The sequence below is a fragment of the Pyrus communis genome, chromosome 12 (assembly GCF_041283825.1).
Source record: "Pyrus communis isolate YQ-2024b chromosome 12, ASM4128382v1, whole genome shotgun sequence".
Classification (NCBI taxonomy): Eukaryota; Viridiplantae; Streptophyta; class Magnoliopsida; order Rosales; family Rosaceae; genus Pyrus; species Pyrus communis.
Window position 1 is genome coordinate 10,016,382 of NC_142576.1, and position 20,778 is coordinate 10,037,159.

Below are 20,778 nucleotides of genomic sequence, written 5' to 3' on the forward strand. Positions count from 1 at the left end.
ATTTCCATTACTGGTAATGATTTTATTTTAAAATAAAAGACTAAATTATTATTTCATCATCTTTTGATTGACAAAGAGAGTTTTATTACATGTAGGTTATAAGAGGAAGATAATTCAAATCCCAGTATCGGATTGAATAAGAAGACCGTAACCACAAACAATCCACCACTTATTATTTCAGTTTTCTATTGTCAATATGATTGGGGGCTTTTTATTTTTTATTTTTTTTTTATTTTTTTTTTTGTTTTGTTTTGTTTTTGTAAGTAAACTTGTCCATTCGTTTATATATATTTTTTTTTAACGTATTATGCCAACTAATTATTGATTATGCATGAAAGTGACTTGAGCTTTCGTTGGCCAAATTATTTTCCTTTGATTCATTTTATGGGAGCAAAAAAAGGCAACAAATCTAGGACCATTGTGTCAATGTGAAAAGCCAAAAGATTGGCTCTGCTTGCATGCCATGTAAAAAGATACACAAATTATACAAGAAATTATGTGCGGAAGGGTTTCTTTAATTTACTTCACATTCCCATACGAATTTTATACTTGAGAAATTACGAGCAATGTGAAGTCCAGCCAGGACTAAATCTAAATGGGGTGTCCCCCAAATGGACGTTTGAATTAGAATAAGACTTGGATGGTGAAGAATCAGCAGCCCCTCCTGCTGAGAGCTAATCACGGTTGGATATGTGTCCAAATTGTAATTTTTTTAATCACAACTTGAACACGTGTCGTGCCGTAATAGGCTCTCAGCAGGAGGGGCTGTTGATTCTTTCAGCAGCGAAGTTAAACCCTTTGAATTCTACACACATGTAATTGTCCTATCACAAAATTCAATTCTGCAAATTTATAAAATTAAAAGAGAAAAAGAACCAAATTAATACGAAAGTCACTGAAAAAAAGAAATACTTCATTTGGTGGTTGATGATACTAAAATTTGATTGCATTCGTTTGTTGCTTCTTGTATCAGAGTCGTCTCTAAGGATTAGGGGGTCCGGTTAAATGTGGTCCTTCTTGTAAAATTATTAGAGAGACGGATTAAAGGTTCACTTCTAACAACACTGATATTGTCCTCAACTTGGTAATTACCACCTGCACAATCCGTCAGTTGTGGAGTTTTATCACAAAAAGTCTCGGTATTAGTTGGAGTGGGGTTGGGATATTTAAACTCTTTTTTCTTATTGATATAGTTGATGTGAGACATTTCAACACGCCCTCTCACATGAGACCCAATTAGTGGGCCACACGTGGAAGATTCACACATCGACAACCATATAGGGTCAAGGGGACTCACCCTATACGCAGGGTCAAGAAACCCACCATCATTGTGACGGGGTCAAGGGGACCCATCCATCACGTGGCAGTACAGTACGGACCCGCTCCCTGGCTCTGATACCATATAGAATTATCAGAGAGATGATCCAAATGCCCACTTCCAACAACACCGATATTGTCCCTAACTTGGTAATTACCACCTGCATAATCTGTCAAGTGTGGGGTTTTATCACAAAATGCCTCAGTGTTAGTTAGAATGGGGTTATGATATTTAAACTCTTCTTTTCTTATTGATACGGTTGATGTGCGACATTTCAACACTTCTTAATATAATCTTTTAAAAAGTACTGATAAATTTTTGTTTTAGACATTAAACAAGAGAAATGAAAAACACACACTCTTTTAATCATGTTTGAGAAGCTAAAAATTTGTGTGAAAATCAACTGCCAATAAACAAATCTATTATGAAAACTAACACATCCTTTAAAACAAAAACTCATGATCAATTAAGAAACACTCAAGTCAAATTAATAATAACAGTAAAAACATAAAACACCTAAATTTACTATGTCAACTCAATCAACAATCGTGTTATAATATTTGTTAAATGCTTTACATGAACCGAATTGTTAGCACTTCAGTCCAAGTAATTGAACGATCTCATTTATTTGAGGATTCACTTAAGATCACTATTATGAGTTATGGACTTATGAGAGACAAATATTCCATATTATTTTCCCTCTTAGGCGATTTTCTGTTTATTTATTATTGAAGAAATTATTTATTGTATAATATATCTATGGGGTGCAAAAATATCGGGGACCCCTGTTCAACTGGGGGCCTCTGCAATGGCTCCTATTGCTCTCCCTCAAAGTCGGCACTATCTCGTACTTATCACGTCCACAAATTGGTCAATATAATCACTATCGAAGTGGCTAAGCTAGTCTTGTTTTCTAAATTATACTGAGACTTTTCTGATTCAATCTAGTGTACCTTTTTTTTTTTTTTTTTTAATTTGTATTTTTCTAACGTTCTAATAAAACGGGAACTGTTTTATCTTGGAAAAAGTTATGCATATGTAGTAGTACTCGACCCACACTAACATTAATGTCCAACCCAACACACCGATATCGGTACCTCGCAACTTATTGCTGTGTGGGAATTGCGATGGTGACGGTTTATAATAATAATAAAAAAAAAAACTAAATCATATATCATGCGTTGCTTCTTTCGTGAACTCATTCTTCCCTTTATATAAGTGCTCATTTTATGTTCTGACAGCCATATATTGGCATGAAAAATGGAGAAACTCAAGAACTCTACAATCTTCACCACCTGCCTTTTTCTCTTCCTCCTTGCCACACCTTGCTTTTCCAAAGGTTTGAATCAAAAGAAAATAGTTTCCGCATGTGTTTTTTCTCCGTACATTCTTGATTATTTCTGTCTTTTGATTTGTTCAATCTAAATGTCAGAAATCAACAAGATGTATAAACGGAGAAAATGGTGAGTGGAATCACTCTCCTAAATTAATTTGAATTGTGCGGTAAAATGCTCATATGTAATTAAGTCTACTAATTTGCAAATTTTTTTTGGTGGTTTGTGTTGTAGTAGGTGAATCGGATTTGATGGATACTGAGGTTTATGAAATCGATTATAGAGGTCCGGAGACTCACTCATCAGTTCCACCACCTGGTCACTCTCATGGGAAGAAGCCTTTGCCTTTGATCCACAAAGAAAATGCCATGGCAACCCCAAAACCTAAGAGCATTGAAGGTGCTAACATGGGAAGAAAGGTAAGAGCTCATGCACTTACATGGATTAGTTGGATTAGCTCTTTTAATTTTTATATCAAGTTCTTTTTGGGGCGAGTGATATTTTAATTAATGTAAGATAAATTATAGAGAGGAGGATTCAAATTTGGGTGAAAATTCAGAGCGCTGCTTTAGCCAATTTGATTGATACCTGTCTTTCAGCACTTTTTAATTTAGGAGGTTTTAGGAATTAGTTTTATGGGAAAACATAAATATTGGATCACTTTGATTTCACAAGCTCCTTATATACTTTTAAGGATAAAGTACAAAAAACTACCTCAACTATTGATGCCACGACACTTTCATACCTCATCTTTTAAAATTGACAATGTCATACCTCATCTTTAGAATTTGGTCCAATGTTATACCTTCCCTTACTTGACCGTTTACTTTTCAGTTAAATGCTGACGTGACTTGATTCGGGACCCACTTTCTATTAAAAAATTAATAAAATATTATTAAAAACTAAAAAAAATTATTTAATATTCTTTAAATATTAAAAGAAAAGTATTAAAAAAAAAACCCTCAGTAACCACCCCCCCCCCCCCGGGAAGAAGAAGAGGAAGAAGGAGGAGGAAGAGGAAGAAGAAGGAGAAGAAGAAGAAGGTCATAAAGGTTTCCTAATTCCACCTCAATGGGATCTGGGCTTTTTTTTTTTTTTTTTTTTTTTTTAATTTTCTTCTTCTTCTTCCTCCTTCTTTTGCAGATTTGGGTTTTTGTTTTGTTCTTCTTCTTCTTATTCTTCCTCCTCCTCCTCCTTCTTCGTTCTTCGTTCTTCTTCTTCTTCTTCTGGGTTGCAGATTCGAATTTTTTTTTTTTTTTTTTTTTTCCTTCTTCTTCTTCCTCCTTCTTTTCTTTTTTTCTGGGTTGCAGGAAGGGGACTAGAAGAGAGAAGAAGATGAAGATGGGGAGAAGAGAGAGAAGAGGGGCGAGGGGGGGGAAGGGGTACGAACATAAGGTTTTTTTTTTTTTTTTTTAACTTTTCTTTATTATTTTAATATTTAAAAATTATTAAATGATTTTTTTTAGTTTTTAATAATATTTAATATTTTTTTAATAAAAAGTGGGATCCGGATCAAGCCACGTCAACATTTAACTGAAAAGTAAACGACCAAGTAACGGAAGGTAGAACATTGGACCAAATTCTAAAGATGAGGTATGACATTGTCAATTTAAAAAATGAGGTATGAAAGTGTCGTGACACCAATAGTTGATGTAGTTTTTTGTACTTTACCCTAAAACTTTTGATAACTTAATTTGTATGATATTCTATGTTTTTATATAATTTTTTTTGTTTGTTCTGGACTCGTATGTTGTAATTTGCTTTGCAGGTGAAGAAAGTACATGGATGAAGATACTGATCTGGACAGTGGGAGTAGTGATAGTTTTGGTTCTCAATTTGGTCCCTTTTAGTATAGATATCAATTCTAAATATGTATTAATATATAGATAAATATATATAGCAATCTTTAATTTATTACATGTTTTTATTGCCTTGTGTAAATGAAGGGCTTCAAGATCTTATATATGTTCAGAACAATGAATATATATTATCCTTGTGATTATCATTTATCACGCCTAGGAATTAAAGAAGTCAATCTATAGTTTATCAATCACATGTACTGGAATAGAATTCCTTCACAAATTTAGCAGGTGGTTCTAAGAAACTTTTTATTGTGATCGTTACACCATCATAGATAGATTAAAGGTCATGAACTATTACTAATTTCTGAAACAACCCCCGCTGCTTGGTCCGGTTGATGGACTGTAAAGCACAACATTACGATAGTTGAATTTGGCAACTCATGTGAGGCTAGCGTGACATAGTTTATATTTAGTGGACCTTGCTAAATTTAAGCGGTATGACAGTTTAGGGTTATGGTTTGAGAATGCCAGTGGGATCGACATATATTATTAGATTTCTCTTATTTCCTGGGTTGGATGAACATTAATTTGCGTTACAGTTTGGTGCATATACTTGTAGAGCAATAGATGCATAATGCATGTTGTGAGACGTAATTTGGTAGCATGACTTTGGCATTGCATCTGCATGACAGTAACACATAATTAATTACTACGATTGAGCAGTTGGATGCCGCTTGGGGAACCACAGGACTTGCAGCCAGTTCCTCCAAATTTAATGCTTACCAATTTTCTCAACCTAGCTATTTAGAGCATCTAAGCAGCGTTAGGATCCGAACATTTTCGAGAGCACTTCTCTCTCTTCGAGAGTTTTTTCCGCCGTCTATGCGAGTCTCACTTCCGTTTCCGGTCTCCCTCTTGTCGTCGGTCCTAGCTATGGCTAGGGTTGGTGGCAACCCCCTGTTTTTTCTTTTTCTTTTCTTCTTTTTGTGTTTTTCCCTGCTTTCATTCCCGGTCACTTGTCCTCCATCCCCTATTCTTGTCAATTTTACCAATCTGAGCTCCCAACTCCGATTCCCTTTCGATCCTTCCATCTTCTTCTCTTCTCATTTTGTTTCCTTCCATCCTTCTCAGACCACTTCGCTCCCTCCCCTCACGAAACCACGTTGTGCACTCCCATCTCTTTACCAGGGTGTGTCACTGGTTTATTGGAAGGTGAGTAGAGCTCTAGCTCGGGTGTTCGCACCACCTCCTTCCTCGTCTTTGCCTTTATTGGCTCTGTCTCTGGTGGGTTGTGTTTTCCCATTGGATTCCTTGGTTTTGTGGGAGTGGCTTTTGTGGTGTTGTTTGCAGGGCGCTGGAGCAATGGTTTCCTTCCTTCCAGGGGTTTTGGTTGGTTGGTTCGCTGGGCGGCTGGTGATGGTGGCTTTGGAGATTTCCGGCAACGGCGGGGACTGCACGGTTCTAGGATGTTCTGGATGTGTCTGTGTTTGTACTAGGCCCCACTTGTTCTTGTTTTGGGCTTTTTGGTGTGTGCTTTTAAGGTCCAATGTTTTGTTTTGTACTTATGTAGTTAGTGGACCTCATTGTATCTTTGTTTGGCCTTTGCTCCTGGGATAAAATGTCTAGTTTTCCAAAAAAAAAAAAAAACCAAAAAAAAAAAAAGCTATTTAGAGCATCTTCAAAGAAGGTGAGTTTTTCAATGTGTCGGCAAAATAGGCCAGTATACTAGGTGACATAATACAAGTAGTTGAATATTTGAAAAAAAAAATTTCAAGCACTTGTGTTATGTCATTTAGTGTACCGGGCTATATACTTGGCATACTGAATAATTTCTCCCAAAGATGTCAAATTTAAAATAGAAAATTTAAATTTGAAAGCCTATGTGGCACTTTTATCATTTTAAAGTTCTGTTCTCCACTAGATATATCAATAAACTATTATGTATTGCATTATATATTTTTTCTACCTGTAATAAATATTTTTAAAACAAAAAATAATAATAAAAATGATTAAAAAAATATTTATTAATCAATTAAAAATGAATTTGAAGTTGCTGTCAATACATGCCATACTACATAAAAATTGGAATTTTAGTTAAAAAAACACTAATATTGTCTTCTTTACTGTTATTGCTAATATGAACTTTTTGACATCTCATTTGAAAATGCTCTTATAAAACTAGTCCACATTATATCCAATAATTATAATTGTACAAAAAAACATGTTTATATATTAAAAGAATAAAAATGGTGAATCCTTTGGCCCTTCACCACCTTTTGATCCATCTTTTTAGTAAGCAAACATTGCATGCAACTGTTGAGAAAGAAAGTGAGTAAGCGATGGTTTTTTGGAGAATGATTTAAATAGAACAAGCTCATCATTATATGGCATATTGATTTAATCAGGGCAGTCCCTGAGTTTTTTGGTCTTCGGAGTGAATGCTTAAAATGTTTTTTTTTCTTTTTCAAAACACGAATATCTATTAAAAATATATACGTGAAGAGAGGAACCCAGTTGAAGTTTTTTTATTTTTTATTTTTTTGGGTTGGGGGGGGGGTGGTGGTTAAGCCCTTTCACACATAATATATTACTTGAAGAAAAAAAAACATACAATAGGTTGGCATAGTACCTAAAGCCGGACGATCAAAAGCAAAATCATATACAGCGGCTCCAAACTCCTTGAAATGTCAACCTTTAAGAAAATTATCTAGAGAGGTTATCTTTAGGATAAGTGAGATTACTTTCTCTAATTGGCTTGTTTTCTACAAGTATTTCTCTCATTTATGCATTAAGATGATCCCAAACTCTTAGATCATAAATGTTTAAAGGGAATACATGTTTTGAAGATTTAATCTTTTCCTCTATATTCAAAATGGTCACACCTGCATTTTTCTCTACATTACCATCATTTTCATGATCATCAAACTCATCACCAAAATTTTGTAACTCTTCACCAATATCACTTTCTATCAAATTTTCAACCAACTCATTCTTTATAGAAAAAAGATTATTAAGAGATTCTTTTAAATTGTCGGCAATTTATTTATCCTTTTCTTTTTAGATTACCAAACCAACATATCAATTATCAATTTATCATGCATTTCAATTGTAGAAACGGAAACTTACCTGATAACAAACCAAGTTAGCAAACCATGAAACCAATGGCCAATATGAGATTCAGAAGAGATGGGTTTTGTAGTCGGACTGTGAAGCCTTAGAAGAGAGGGGTTTTGGTTGACATAGAGGAGTTTTGCAGTTGCCAGTCGGAGCCTCGAACTCAAATGAGAAGAGGTGGTTTTGCAGTTGGAGGAGAGGGGTTTTGCTGTTTGGTCGGAAGGATTGGGAGTCATGACTCTCAGATTTGGACCATTTGGTCAGTAGGAATCCTTGGATTGGGCTTGGGACCATTGGGTAGGCTGACATGCGATGGTGGCCAGGTGGTGGTGTCGCGAATAAGACTCAAAGGCTCTGTATTTTCTCTCTTTGTCTAAGCTGTAAAGGAAAATTACGTACTTTTTTATAGACCTATATATCTGCTACTTCAATCAAATTTGGGCTCTGAACAGAAACGTTGTTTGCACTGGGCCAGGATGAGCCTCAATCTAGTAATGTATTGTAATCATGTGTAAGTTTTCTCTTTCATGCCATCGGTTTCATTAAGTTTTACCATGCACGTCAACAAGAGCCATGAGTAAGAAAGCTTTGACAAGGGAGACCAGTCAATAGCATTACCTCTTACTAAATACATACAAGACTGTCTCTTAATATGTATCAAGATTCAAGAGGTGTTGAAGTTGTTGAGTTTTCTAGCTGTTAACTGATAGGGTTTACTGCTAGGGTTCCTAGATTTTGGGTTGTTAATCACGTAGGAGTCCAATAATCCCTATACTTGAGGGAGAAGTTGCATTTTCTTGTTTTGACATAGTTTTTACCACGATTATAGGACCTGTAAAATTGTGGGCAATTGCTTTCATTTTTGTTCAAGTGTAAAGCTATTTAATAGCCATGATAATTGCTTTCCATCTAATAAGAATTCTCCTTGGTTTTTGTTAAGCTTTCGAACTTTGCATTACATATAGTATCAGAGCCAGGTTACGGGGCCTGATCGAAAGCTTGCAACCCAGGTGATCCAGTGAAGAAACAAAACCATGGCATCTGAGAATAGTTTCGTGCAACCAGGTATTCCAAGGCTTGATGGACACTACGACCATTGGAGTATGCTAATGGAGAATTTCCTTCGTTCCAAAGAGTATTGGAACTTGGTGGAGGTTGGGATCACTACTGCAGCAGGAGGACCGGATTCTAGTGAAGCACAGAAGAAGACTTTAGATGAACTGAAGCTGAAGGATTTGACGGCCAAGAACTATTTGTTCCAAGCCATAGATCGGTCAATATTGGAGACCATTCTAAAGAAGGACACGGCGAAGGACATATGGGACTCCTTGAAATAGAAATATCAAGGAATTGCACGTGTAAAATGTGCTCAATTGCAGGCTCTTCGCAAAGAGTTCGAGGTGCTGCACATGAAGAATGGAGAAACAATCAATGACTATTTTGGAAGAACACTTGTCATAGCTAACAAGATGAGAACTCACGGAGAGAAGATAGATGATGTGGTGATCATCAAGAAAATTTTGAGGTCCTTGACTTCGAAATACGACTATGTTGTCTGTTCCATTGAGGAATCGAATGACCTAGATATCATATTTATAGACGAACTCCAAAGTAGTCTTTTGGTGCATGAGCAAAGGATAAGCCGACATATGGAGGATGAATAGGCACTCCAAGTTACTCATGGAGTCCAGCAAGGAGGACGAGGTCGAGGAAGTTATCGAGGAAGAGGAATAAGATGAAGACGAGGACGAGGAAAGCTAGGGTTCGACAAGTCAACCCTAGAATGCTATAATTGTCATGAACTAGGGCACTTTTAATAGGAGTGCCCTAAGAAACCTAAGGAAGAGAAGGCGAATTATGTGGAGACAAAGGAAGAGATGTTGTTGATATCACTTGTGGAGTTCAAGGAGGCAACAATGGAGCACATATGGTTTCATGACTCTGGGTGCAGCAATCATATGTGTGGCAAGAAAGACCTGTTTAGTGAGTTTGACAGCAGTTTTAGAGAATCGGTAAAGCTTGGAAATGATTCAAGTTTGGCTGTGCAAGGCACGGGAAACGTGCGAATGAAGGTGAATGGCATTATACATGTGATCATATGTGTGTTCTACGTGCCAGATTTGAAGAATAATTTGTTAAGTATCAGTCAATTGCAAGAGAATGGACTTACAGTACTCATCCAACATGGAAGGTGTAAGATCTTTAACTTTGAGAGAGGTCTAATCATGGAGACTAAAATGAGTTATCATAGAATGTTTGTAGTGTTGGCTCGATGTCCACCAAAGGAACAAAAATGTCTTTCGTCTCAAACCACTGATTAAGCATGACTTTGGCATTGTCGTTATGGGCATCTTAGTTAGAATGGGCTTAAAGTACTTCAACAGAAGCAAATGGTGGAGGGATTACCTCAGTTCGCAGCCTCTCAAAGGGTGTGTGAAGATTGTTTGGTAGGCAGACAATACCGAGATCCATTTCCCAACGAAAGTCTATGGAGAGTCTCTAAAGTACTTCAATTGGTGCATGCTGACATATGCGGATAAATTAACCCTATCTTGAACAGCAATAAAAGGTATCTTATCACATTTATAGACGATTTCAGCAGAAAAACATGGGTTTACTTCTTGGTGGAGAAGTCAGAAGCATTAGGTACATTCAAATCCTACAAAGCATGGGTAGAGAAAGAAACTGGGGCATTTATAAAAAGCCTGAGGACAGATCGAGGAAGACAATTCACCTCGCATGAGTTTGCAAATTTCTGTCAAGAGAATGGGATTCATAAGCAATTAATTGTAGCATATACCCCTCAACAGAACGGTGTGGCAGAAAGGAAGAATCGCACCATCATGAACATGGTGCAAAACATGTTGTCAGCTAAGCAAATCCCCAAAACCTTTTGGCCTGAAGCAATAAATTGGACTATACATGTGTTAAACTGATGCCTTACTTTTGCCGTGAGGAACAAGACACCTGAGGAGGCATGGATCATTTTAGAATTTTTGGCTGCATTGCTCATACTCACGTACTTAATAACAAAAGGGTGAAGCTCGATACCAAGAGCTATAAATGCATATTGCTTGGGGTAAGTGAGGAATCTAAGGCTTATCGATTGTTTGATCTTGTCTTATAGAAAATAATTATAAGCCAAGATGTTGTGTTTTAAGAGGATCAACAATGGAGTTGGGATGACAGTCACAAGGAAGTTATAGTGGCAGATCTCGAGTAGGATATTGATGAAGAAAATAGCACTCTAAGGGTGGTAAGTGATCCCGAGTCTGAAAGTAATGAAGTTATGGAAGAAACTGAAACTGAGTCTGATCACGGTGACTTGATGGTTGAAGAGAACAGTCAAATTAACAAAATCTCACCTCGCATGGGACAAACTCGAAGACCACCAATTTGGATAAGGGATAATGAAACAGGTCAGGGCTTACCTGATGAAGAAAATGATGGCATGGCTCACTTGGCATTATTCATTGATCAAGATCCCACAACCTTCGAAGATGCGGTGAAGTATGAGAAATGGAGACAAGCTATGGATCAGGAGATTCAAGCCATCGAGAAGAACAATATGTGGGAATTAATGAAGCTACCACCAGGAGGAAAAACTATTGGAGTAAAGTGGGTGTTTAAGACGAAGCTTAATGAGAATGGAGAAATGGATAAGTATAAAGCTCAACTAGTTGCCAAAGGTTACTGTCAGCAATATGGGATCGACTATGTAAACGTATTCGCACCAGTTGCTAGTCTAGACACCATTTGAATGGTAATTTCTCTTGTTGCGCAAAAGAACTAGGTAATATATCAGCTTAATGTTAAGTCTACATTTCTGCATGGGGGGATAGATAAAGAAGTGTTTGTTGATCAGCCACCCGGATATGAACAAAAGGGGCAGGAGTCAAAGGTCTATCGACTCAAAAAGGCTTTATATGGACTTAAGCATGCCCTCCGAGCCTGGTATAGTTGTATAGAGTCATATTTGATCAAGGAATGATTCAACAAATGCCCTTATGGGCATACTTTGTTCATCAAGACAGCGGGGGGAGGTAAGATCTTAATAGTGTGCCTTTATGTCGATGATCTTATTTTCACTGTTAATGATGAAATAATGTTTGAACAATTTAAGAAGTCTATGATGTTTGAGTTCGACATGACTGACCTTGGAAAAATGAGATATTTCCTTGATATTGAAGTAATACAAGGTTCTGATGGGATCTTTATCGGTCAAAGAAAGTATGCTCAAGAGGTCTTGGAGAGGTTCAACATGGATCAGTGCAACCCAATACTAAATCTTGTGGTTCCTGGTTTTAAACTCACAAAGAATGAAGGAGGAATAGAAGTGGGTAACACTGTTTACAAATAGATGGTGGGAAGCCTCATGTATCTAACAGCCACATGTCCCGATTTAATGTTCATTGTGAGTTTGATCAGTCGATACATGGAGCGTCCAACTGAGGCTCACTTGCAGGCAGCAAAAATAGCTAAGGTACATTAAAGGGACTGTTGATTTAGGGATACTCTACAAGAAGGGAGGAAATGAGGAACTTATTGGGTACACCGACAGTGACTACGCAGGTGATCAAGATGATAGGAAAAGCACCTCAAGTTATGTATTTATGATGAGTTCAGGTGCTTTTTTTGGTCCTCAAAGAAGCAGCCAGTAGTTACTTTATCCATTACTGAAGCGAAGTTCATAGCAGCAGCATCGAGTGAATGCCAAGTTGTTTGGTTAAGAAGGATTGTGAAGAGTATTAATCAGGAACAATATAGTCAAACCTTGGTGTATTGCAATAATGTTTCGACTATCAAACTTTCAAGGAATCCTGTGATGCATCGTAGAAGCAAACATATTGATGTAAGGTTTCATTTCCTTCGAGACTTGGTCAATAATGGAGTTTTAGAGCTGGTGCAATGTTCACCTCTAGAACAAGTTGCAGATGTCTTAACAAAACCACTGAAGGTCGATATGTTTCTGAAGATGCGAGATTTGCTGGGTGTTTGCAAGTTTCCAGGAGTAAACTAAATATCTGTGGTTCAGTTTAAGGGAGGATGTTGAAGTTGTTGAGTTTTCTAGCCGTTAACTGATAAGGTTTACTGCTAGGGTTCCTAGTTTTTAGGGTTGTTAATCACATAGGAGTCCAATAATCTCTATACTTGAGGGACAAGTTGCATTTTCCTGTTTTGACGTAGTCTTTACCACAATTATAGGACCTGTAAAATCGTGGGCAGTTGCTTTTATTTCTGTTCAAGTGTAAGGTTATTTAAAAGCCATGATAATTGCTTTCCATCTAATAAGAATTCTCCTTGGTTTTTTGTAAGCTTTTGAACTTTGCATTACATAAATTCTTTGCAAGTTTTTGGTTCCAACAAGAGGGTCAGTTGACAAAACAAACCCTCGCTAATATGCAGATATATATCAATTGCATTGAATAACATGAAAACTATATGATGGTGATGTATCAAGCTCAAATATTAAAGGAAATCACTTTATCGAACTCTCTAATGTCGTTAGATTATTCATTACTATGCGGTAGAAATAGCAATACCAAAGAAAATTTCACGTTGAATGAGTTGTCTGAAGGAATGATTCCTTTGTTTATAAACATTCATCATACCACTTCTAGAGGATTGTACAAGATAAGAGGATCTGGGATTACTCCTTAAACTTCGATCAATATTCTGTTGCAAGTGGCGATAAACTTGGAGAGATGTTGAATCAACAAATTAGGGTAATGCATCAACTTGTGTAGATGGGCTTCCAACCTAGGGAACAGTTATTGTATGTTTGTAGCCTTCTTTTTTTTTTTTATACAATTTACGATTTTCCATCTTAATCCAACTTTAATTTAACTTAATTGGTAAAATGTGGCTACGGGTACAGTGAAATTTCTCATAGCCTCTCTAGGCACAGAAGGAGTGAGTAACTGTGGCTTGCCACTAGTTGACCTTAAATAAAAAAAATAAAAAAAAAGAAGAAGAGAGATTAGGAATATGAAACTCACGTCTTGTTAAACTTTAACTTTGCAGATTTTGGATTATCTTAAAATAAAAACCAATCAAACTCAAATTAAGTATTTGCCATTTAGTATTATAGTCTAGTGTTATTGCATTCTACTCATAAGTTGGGGGGTGTTAGATTCAGTTTTCGTAGATGATTGGTCACCAAATTATTATCGTCAACCAATCTATTGTGTTTTTGTAGATTCAATTTTCGTAGATGACAAGCTCAACACCAAATATACATATATTGGTATTAAAAAAAAAAAAAAAAAAAAAAAAAAAAAAAAACTAGTAATTATGATCTTCCAATGTAGAAAATTCTTTCTTAAATGAATTTAAAAGATGTCAAACTGATTCTTTAATCTGGATTTCACTAAAACAAAACATCTATTTGGATGATTTCTTCTTCCTTAAGGTACCCAAAATTCTTAACGTATTCGTTAAAACTTGACCAAACTGACGAAAGAAACATTTGCGATAGCATGATTACGTACGCCGTCCGCTAGTTCTTTGCCATGCAATAGGATAGTAGTTGGAGATGGTGTACGTGGCAAGAATTTAAAGCTGCATAAGGTTTATGACTCTAGAAGCTGCCACAGCAGATCAAAACCACGTAACGGCGTAGACTGTGGTGTGACGTGGACGAACGTAAATTACCAATTATGCTGTTAACGCGGTTTGGTCAATGGCTGCCAACGGGTTTGAGACGCATTGAGACAACACGTTTTGTCCCCCTTTCATTCCGTCGATCCAATTTTAGGGTTCAAAATTCAATCTATCTCTCTCTCTCTCTCTCTGCGATTCGATTTCTAGGGTTTCTGATTCTCTCTGTGATCAATCATGGCGAGCAACAACAGGGAGAATAATGTCCAGGAGGAATCGAACCCGCTTCTGGGCAAGCAATTCGAGGAGACCCAGAATGATACTGAGAAGCCCGCCAAGGCCTCGCCGGAGACTCAGTCGCCGGAGAAATCTCCCACGGAGATGGGGCATGTGAATGGCGGTGGTAATGGGTGCGCGTGGACCGCCGATGGGCTGCCGTTGGGGCACGGGAGCGTGATGGGTGAGCCCATGGGCCGGGCCCAGTGGGACTCCAGCCTCCTTGCCTGTCTTGGCCGCAATGATGAATTCTGTAGCAGCGATCTTGAAGTTTGTAAGTTTTTTCTTTTAATTTTCTTGAATTAACGGTTTGGAATTGTGCGATGTTTGGCTGTCTGTGTTGTATTGTAACCTCAGTAGCTTTGATTTCTTCGATTTTCAATGACATATTGTTTTAATTAGCTTTGATTTCTTCAATTTTCGATGTCAGATTGGTTTAATTGTCGTTGTGTATACGAAATTATGCTAAATTAGCTCAATAATTATCCCATGACATCCTTTCGATTAATTCTGCATTGGTATTTCTGTTTATTGGATTAGATATATTCTATAATTAATGAAAATTTTAGAATTCAGTGGCTAGGTTCCTTGTGTTGAACGGTTTAAGCCGCGCCTTTCTTGCTTAATAAAGAAGAGGGGGTTTTGCAAACTTTCTGGAATAGTTATGCATCCTCTTGATTACTATACGGACCCCAAGGGGTAGCATGAACCCGAATGGCCAGAATGTGTTCTTGGATGTACCATTCTGCAATTTGGTATTTGTTCTTGATGGATTACACTAGGAAATAGCTTTTTTTTTGTTTGTTGTCCTTGATGATTTTTCATCAATCATATGTCGTTACCTTGTTTTTTCTTTTTCTGTAATGGATACTCTTCAATTCTTATAGCTTAAGGTTTGTTGCTTAGCATTATATCAAAAACTGAAATTAATCTAGTCCCTAAATTTCAGAAAACATGAGTGGTTAATTAAAAGAAAGTGTTTGTTCAATATCTTTTGTTTGGGCCGAGACATTTAATTGAAGCGGTAATGTGAAGAAACCTGTTAGTCAAGAAATCTCCAACTTATTTTCTCATCGGAAAATATAAAAATTGTGTGCTCACAAGAAAAAGTTGGATAAAGGGTTTGCTAATACTTGATAATAAGGGTTTGGGGCCATAAGATCATAGTATTCATAAATAAACATTTCAGTGACCTCCTACGTGCTATGGACAATTTGCATGCTAACATTGATGTCATTTTGGTAGGTCTTCTTGGAAGTGTGGCTCCTTGTGTGTTGTATGGAAGTAATGCTGAGAGACTTGGATCTACTCCTGGGACGTTTGCAAATCACTGTTTGCCTTACTCTGGTCTATATCTGATTGGAAACACCTTTTTCGGTTGGAATTTCCTTGCACCGTGGTTTTCATATCCTAGCCGTACTGCCATCCGCCGCAAGTTCAACCTAGAGGCAAGTTATATTTTCCCTTGCAAAATGTGTATGTAATTGTAGGTTAACTTTTGCAATGCGTATGGGTTTTTTTGATCCAGTTATACTCTATTACCTTTGTTTTGTTTATGGCTTCACAACGAATCTGATAATCATAACACAAAGTACTTTAGTTGTCCATCTCAAAGCATTACATAGAGAACAAATATATCGTTTTTTATAATCTTACCAGAGAATTCAGGAGTTATTAAATGTGTGGTTTTTATGATATTTTGGTGATGAGCAGGGAAGTTGTGAGGCACTTCATAGGTCATGTGGCTGCTGCGGAAGCTTTGTGGATGATGAGCAACAACAGGAACAGTGTGAGACTGCCTGTGATTTTGCAACTCATGTGTTCTGCCATCCATGTGCTCTATGCCAGGAAGGTCGTGAGATCCGTCGCAGGCTGCCTCATCCTGGTTTCAATGCGCAGCCAGTTCTGGTTATGATTCCTCCTGAGGAGCAGGGCATGGGCCGTGGAGCTTGAGAATTGAGAGCTTGTCCTTCCGGGACATTGGATGTTCGTACTTTGTATACGTAAGCGTGTTTTGATATCTGGAACTGTTGTTAACTGCATCGAGTTATCTGAACCGAACCACATCTTTTACTTTGGTTTTCGTAATCAAGTTTAAATAAGATAAAGATGAAAGTATAGACTTTTGTGTATATGTAACGTGTGATATCTGTGGACGTGCTTGTTCGTTGGATGCAGACTTTGATTGGAACTCCTTTTTACTGTTTCGTTTCTAAAGGAAGCTATTTTTTTTTATACCTACCTTGTGTGTTGTGATAATTAGTAAACGAAAACTTGAGTCGCCCGTCCATGATCCTCCGTAGCAACTGTCTGAATGCATTTCTTGCTCGTGAATTCATGGCAAAAACTCAAATGGGTATCCGTAGAATCCAAATGACCACAAGATTAAAATGGTTTTTAACCCTTTTAGACAACTGTAATTTCTTTTACCGTGTGTTTGGATGATGAAAAAAAACAAAAAAGAAAAAAAAGGGAAATCTTTGGGAGAGCTACTGGGGCTTGTGGAATGGGTGACGGGGAGCAAGTTGATGGTGAGCTGAATTGTTGTCGTCGTCGCCCGAGAGATTAGTAGCATTGATGAGGAGCTTGGGACTGAGTAGGGTGATGATGACAACAATTCACAAAAGATAAAGTCTGCCCTTTCTTCTTGGCTAGCTGAAAGATTTAATGAGGAGCTCATAAATCAACCAAATATGAGTGTTCAAAGCCGGCTCTCAGGGTGTGCAAAAGGTGTCACTGCGCAGGCCCCCAAATTTTATTACGTGTACATAGATGCATGTAATATATATTTAAATGTACATGATAATTACAGTTCCAGCACAAGTGGTTATAACCCTTAAATGTCAGGGCTGGCCATGTGAGTGTGAGTGTTGGTGATTCGATGAAACTTGGGAAGAAACAAAGTGGTATAGACATCACAGAAACCAAGTCAGCATTTGATTGGTTTGAGTATAAGTCGACTCCTCATTGGAGTAAATCGCATTTCAATACTCATACCAAATGTGATATAGTAACAAGTTAAATGCTGCTATCTTGGAAGCAAAAGATAAGCCCATTCGGAGTTTGCTACAAAGCATCTACACATACTTGATGCTTAGGATGGGTAATTGGGTATGGTTAAGAGAAACAGTTTGGAATATGCTTCCAAGCTCAATCTCAAAAGTCAATCTCAATTTCAAGTTACAACTCATGATGTTTGTTGCTTCTACATCACAAGCAAAATCTCACTTGGTCACGAACAAATTAGTTTTGTGTCCTCAATTTTCCAATGAAAATGTTTACGAGGGAAATTGAAAGCTAAGTGAAAGTCCAAGGGAAAAATCGACAATTTACTCTAATCCTTCCAAACATTTGGTAACAGATATCTTTCCAAGTTCTAACTATTCCTTCAACAAAGGAAAGGCTTCAGTACAAATGGGAAATTGAAGAGTAAAACTGCTTTTCAGTAACAGCATCTCACTCCCTGGTCTCTACGATGATACAGGGTTAACGTAACTTCCAACGTTCCAACTAAAGTTCAATCCTCGAGTATTAACGTAAATAAAGAAAAATACTTCTGAATCCCAAACACATAAGGCGCTTGGAGAAACTTCTCAACACAACACTTGAAGACATGATGGAGAGCTGCAATAAAAAACCAAGTCTTTCTTATTTACTCTCCTGGAGCAGAGACGCCTTGCTTCAGCCTCTCCTTTTTCAGCTTCTTCTTAGACACTGGCTTCTTCTTCTTCGGGGGAAGAGTTCTCTGAGCATACACGTACAGCGCGTAGTTTCCAACCAAGAAAAGCAGCAGCAGCCCAACAACAACAATCAACACAATCAATCCAGGGTTAAACCCTTTCGCATCCTGCAAAATCACCACTGCAATTATATTTCGTCACAGACACTCACGCACAAACAGAAAAGATAAAACAAAATAGAGGGAAAATGTATAGTACTGGAATCCACCGCTCAACATTTGCCTCAAGTAATCAACAGTCCCTAGCTACCACTGTAATTAATATTCATTCTCTCATTCAACCGGATATTTATAATCGCTTCCCATATGATAATGCCTATAGAAGATGCAATAGCATCCAAGTTCCAGAATTAGGTTCACTTGAATTGAATTGTGTGATTTTGCAGGACATATCAAAATATGATTTTGGGAATTGAACTTATGGAACCGGCCTATAGGGTTTTATCATTTTTATCATTTATTCCCTAATAGAACGTGAGAGATTACATTTTTATTAACCAGAAGCAGAAGATGAATTAGTAGCAGGTTATCAAACCGAATACTCAGGGTACAAAAATGGTTTATTTTATGTCTACATAGAAAACTAGTGAAGATCCCACTGGCTTAGTCCTGGTATTCCTTAAAAAAATTAAAAAACAAAGCGGTGTGTAATAAAATAGCTCAATGAAATATAACAATTTTAAGACAGAGGCTAATGAGTAATGACCATAATCTCTGCCTGCTAGGAACCCATATTTTTGTAAGTTACTCTCTCTTCCTTACAAATCCACATTAAATGCATAAATATATTATGCCTACAAACAAATTATAAGTGATTTGCAGGGGAAAATTACAAGTGTGAAGCTTATTTCACTGTTTCTTCGCTAATAAACAAAATCCAAACTAGAACAGAGCTTGTTTAAAGGACAGAATGAGATTCAATCGCAATAGGGGTCTTAAATATGTGTAAATCAATTGGAAGAATTATTGACAAGCATGCATATATGAACCCGCATATATGAACCCACACAGGCTTTTTAGCCAAAATGGTCCCTGAGATTTTCATGACACATAACTTTGGTCCCTGAGATTTAAAATCAATAGAAGTGGTCCCTTGTCCACCATCCATTATTTTCGTCATTCCGTTAAAAAAACTCTATTAAGTGGTCCCTAAGCTTTTTAATGGAAGGACCAAAATGATGGATGGTGGACAATCTCAGGGACCAAAGTTATGTGTTATGCAAATCTCAGGGACCAAAATTATTTGTTATGCAAATCTCATGGACCAAAGTTATGTGTTATACCCTCAACTTAACGGAGTTTTTTAATGGAAGGACCAAAATAATGGATGATGGACAATTTCAGGGACCATTTTGACTAAAAAGCCACCCACCCACCTACAAACTTCATAGTGAAATAGAAAGTGACTCATAAAGGCCATGAAACAATAGGTCATGGTAGAAACCCAATAGTCGAATGGACTGGTGAGAGCTGTGAGACTGGAACTCATCGATGGAGAAGATCAATACAATACCACCAAACCCATCCACTGGGTAGTTCGCCAAATATGAATATGATGGATCGACGATAGACCTATTAGGCTATTACATTTACATTAATGGACCAAAAACCCATTCTATATGAGTCGAAATATCATGCACATTGGTTCCACATAATTACATGCATTTGAAGCAAAAACGATTACCATCATTCCCTTAAAAAGACCAACATTTTATCAGCAACTCAATCGAAATATAACTGAAGACAGGCTTGTTTTTTATCAGCAACAAATCAAGCAATAAATTAACAAAATTCCTACAAAATTAAGGTGGCATTTGATTTGGCGGTTCTTAATTTACACCTAACGCAACAAATCCAATAAAAACAGGCTTGTTTCAGAACGGTAAGAAAATGAAATTTCAAAATCAATCATGAAAAAAAACCCAAAATCTGGATTTCATCCAAGTTTTAGAATACCAATTCTCAGATCACGAAAATCTTTCATCAAGAAATGTATATCTCTGTCCAAATCGAACAAAACACAAGTCCCAGACATTTAATATTCCACAAAATCTAGGCATGCATACCTAATTTTCGATTAGCAGGACCTGAAAACAGCTGAAAATTTGAGAAATCTAAATCCAAATTCCACAAATGAAAAATCAAAATATCTGAATAAATTGCAGGGGATATTGGGGTTTCTGAGAAATCATACCGGAGGAGGGACCTTGTCCTCGAACTGGTCAGCCATGGCCGTCCTGCAGCTCCGAGCCTGATAAACTTTGAGAGATCCGGCTCACTGTATCTAAATGTGGACCAGAGAGAGGAATCCAGAAGAAGTAAATACGAAGGGTGAGATCTGGTAACATATGGAAACCGGATCTGTGTGTAAATTGGAAAAATATGAGGTGTTTGGACCTATCAGCTACGGACAATTGGATTGACTAATTGTCACTACCATTGCCAAACCGCCATAAATGGGTTCGGTTTATGTTCAATTTTGGGGTTGAATGGGCTTGGAATTGAAGATATCAATCCAATAAATAAAAAAATGGTTAATTGGGCTTCTACGGATTTGTTTTAAAAGGCCTATAAATTCGTCCCAAACATTAATCT

The 20,778-nt window shown here is 37.2% G+C and overlaps 3 protein-coding genes and 1 long non-coding RNA gene across 4 annotated transcripts; 2 read left to right on the plus strand and 2 right to left on the minus strand.

Annotated features, from left to right (window-relative positions):
* Positions 1-2,516: 2,516 nt before the first annotated feature.
* On the plus strand, positions 2,517-4,705 carry LOC148692316 (uncharacterized; the record flags this gene model as incomplete). The annotated part of the gene is made up of 4 exons (XM_088681103.1): positions 2,517-2,657; positions 2,751-2,781; positions 2,890-3,071; positions 4,421-4,705. Coding segments are annotated over 4 exons (375 nt in total), but the record flags the coding sequence as incomplete, so codon positions are not given.
* A 9,529-nt stretch (positions 4,706-14,234) lies between these two features.
* LOC137745000 (cell number regulator 8) lies at positions 14,235-16,679 on the plus strand. The gene is made up of 3 exons (XM_068484843.2): positions 14,235-14,718; positions 15,690-15,892; positions 16,158-16,679. The coding sequence occupies exons 1-3, from the start codon at positions 14,406-14,408 to the stop codon at positions 16,395-16,397; spliced, it is 756 nt and encodes a 251-aa protein (XP_068340944.1). The 5' UTR covers positions 14,235-14,405; the 3' UTR covers positions 16,398-16,679.
* Positions 15,704-16,235, minus strand: LOC148692317 (uncharacterized). Its single transcript, XR_015954389.1, has 2 exons — positions 16,101-16,235; positions 15,704-16,016 (listed from the first exon to the last, which is right to left on the minus strand). It is a non-coding gene; the product is annotated as an uncharacterized LOC148692317 (long non-coding RNA).
* Positions 16,680-17,746: 1,067 nt separating the features above from the next.
* On the minus strand, positions 17,747-20,553 carry LOC137745041 (DNA-binding protein S1FA). Its single transcript, XM_068484897.2, has 2 exons — positions 20,378-20,553; positions 17,747-18,291 (listed from the first exon to the last, which is right to left on the minus strand). The coding sequence occupies exons 1-2, from the start codon at positions 20,411-20,413 to the stop codon at positions 18,097-18,099; spliced, it is 231 nt and encodes a 76-aa protein (XP_068340998.1). The 5' UTR covers positions 20,414-20,553; the 3' UTR covers positions 17,747-18,096.
* Between the last annotated feature and the right edge of the window lie 225 nt (positions 20,554-20,778).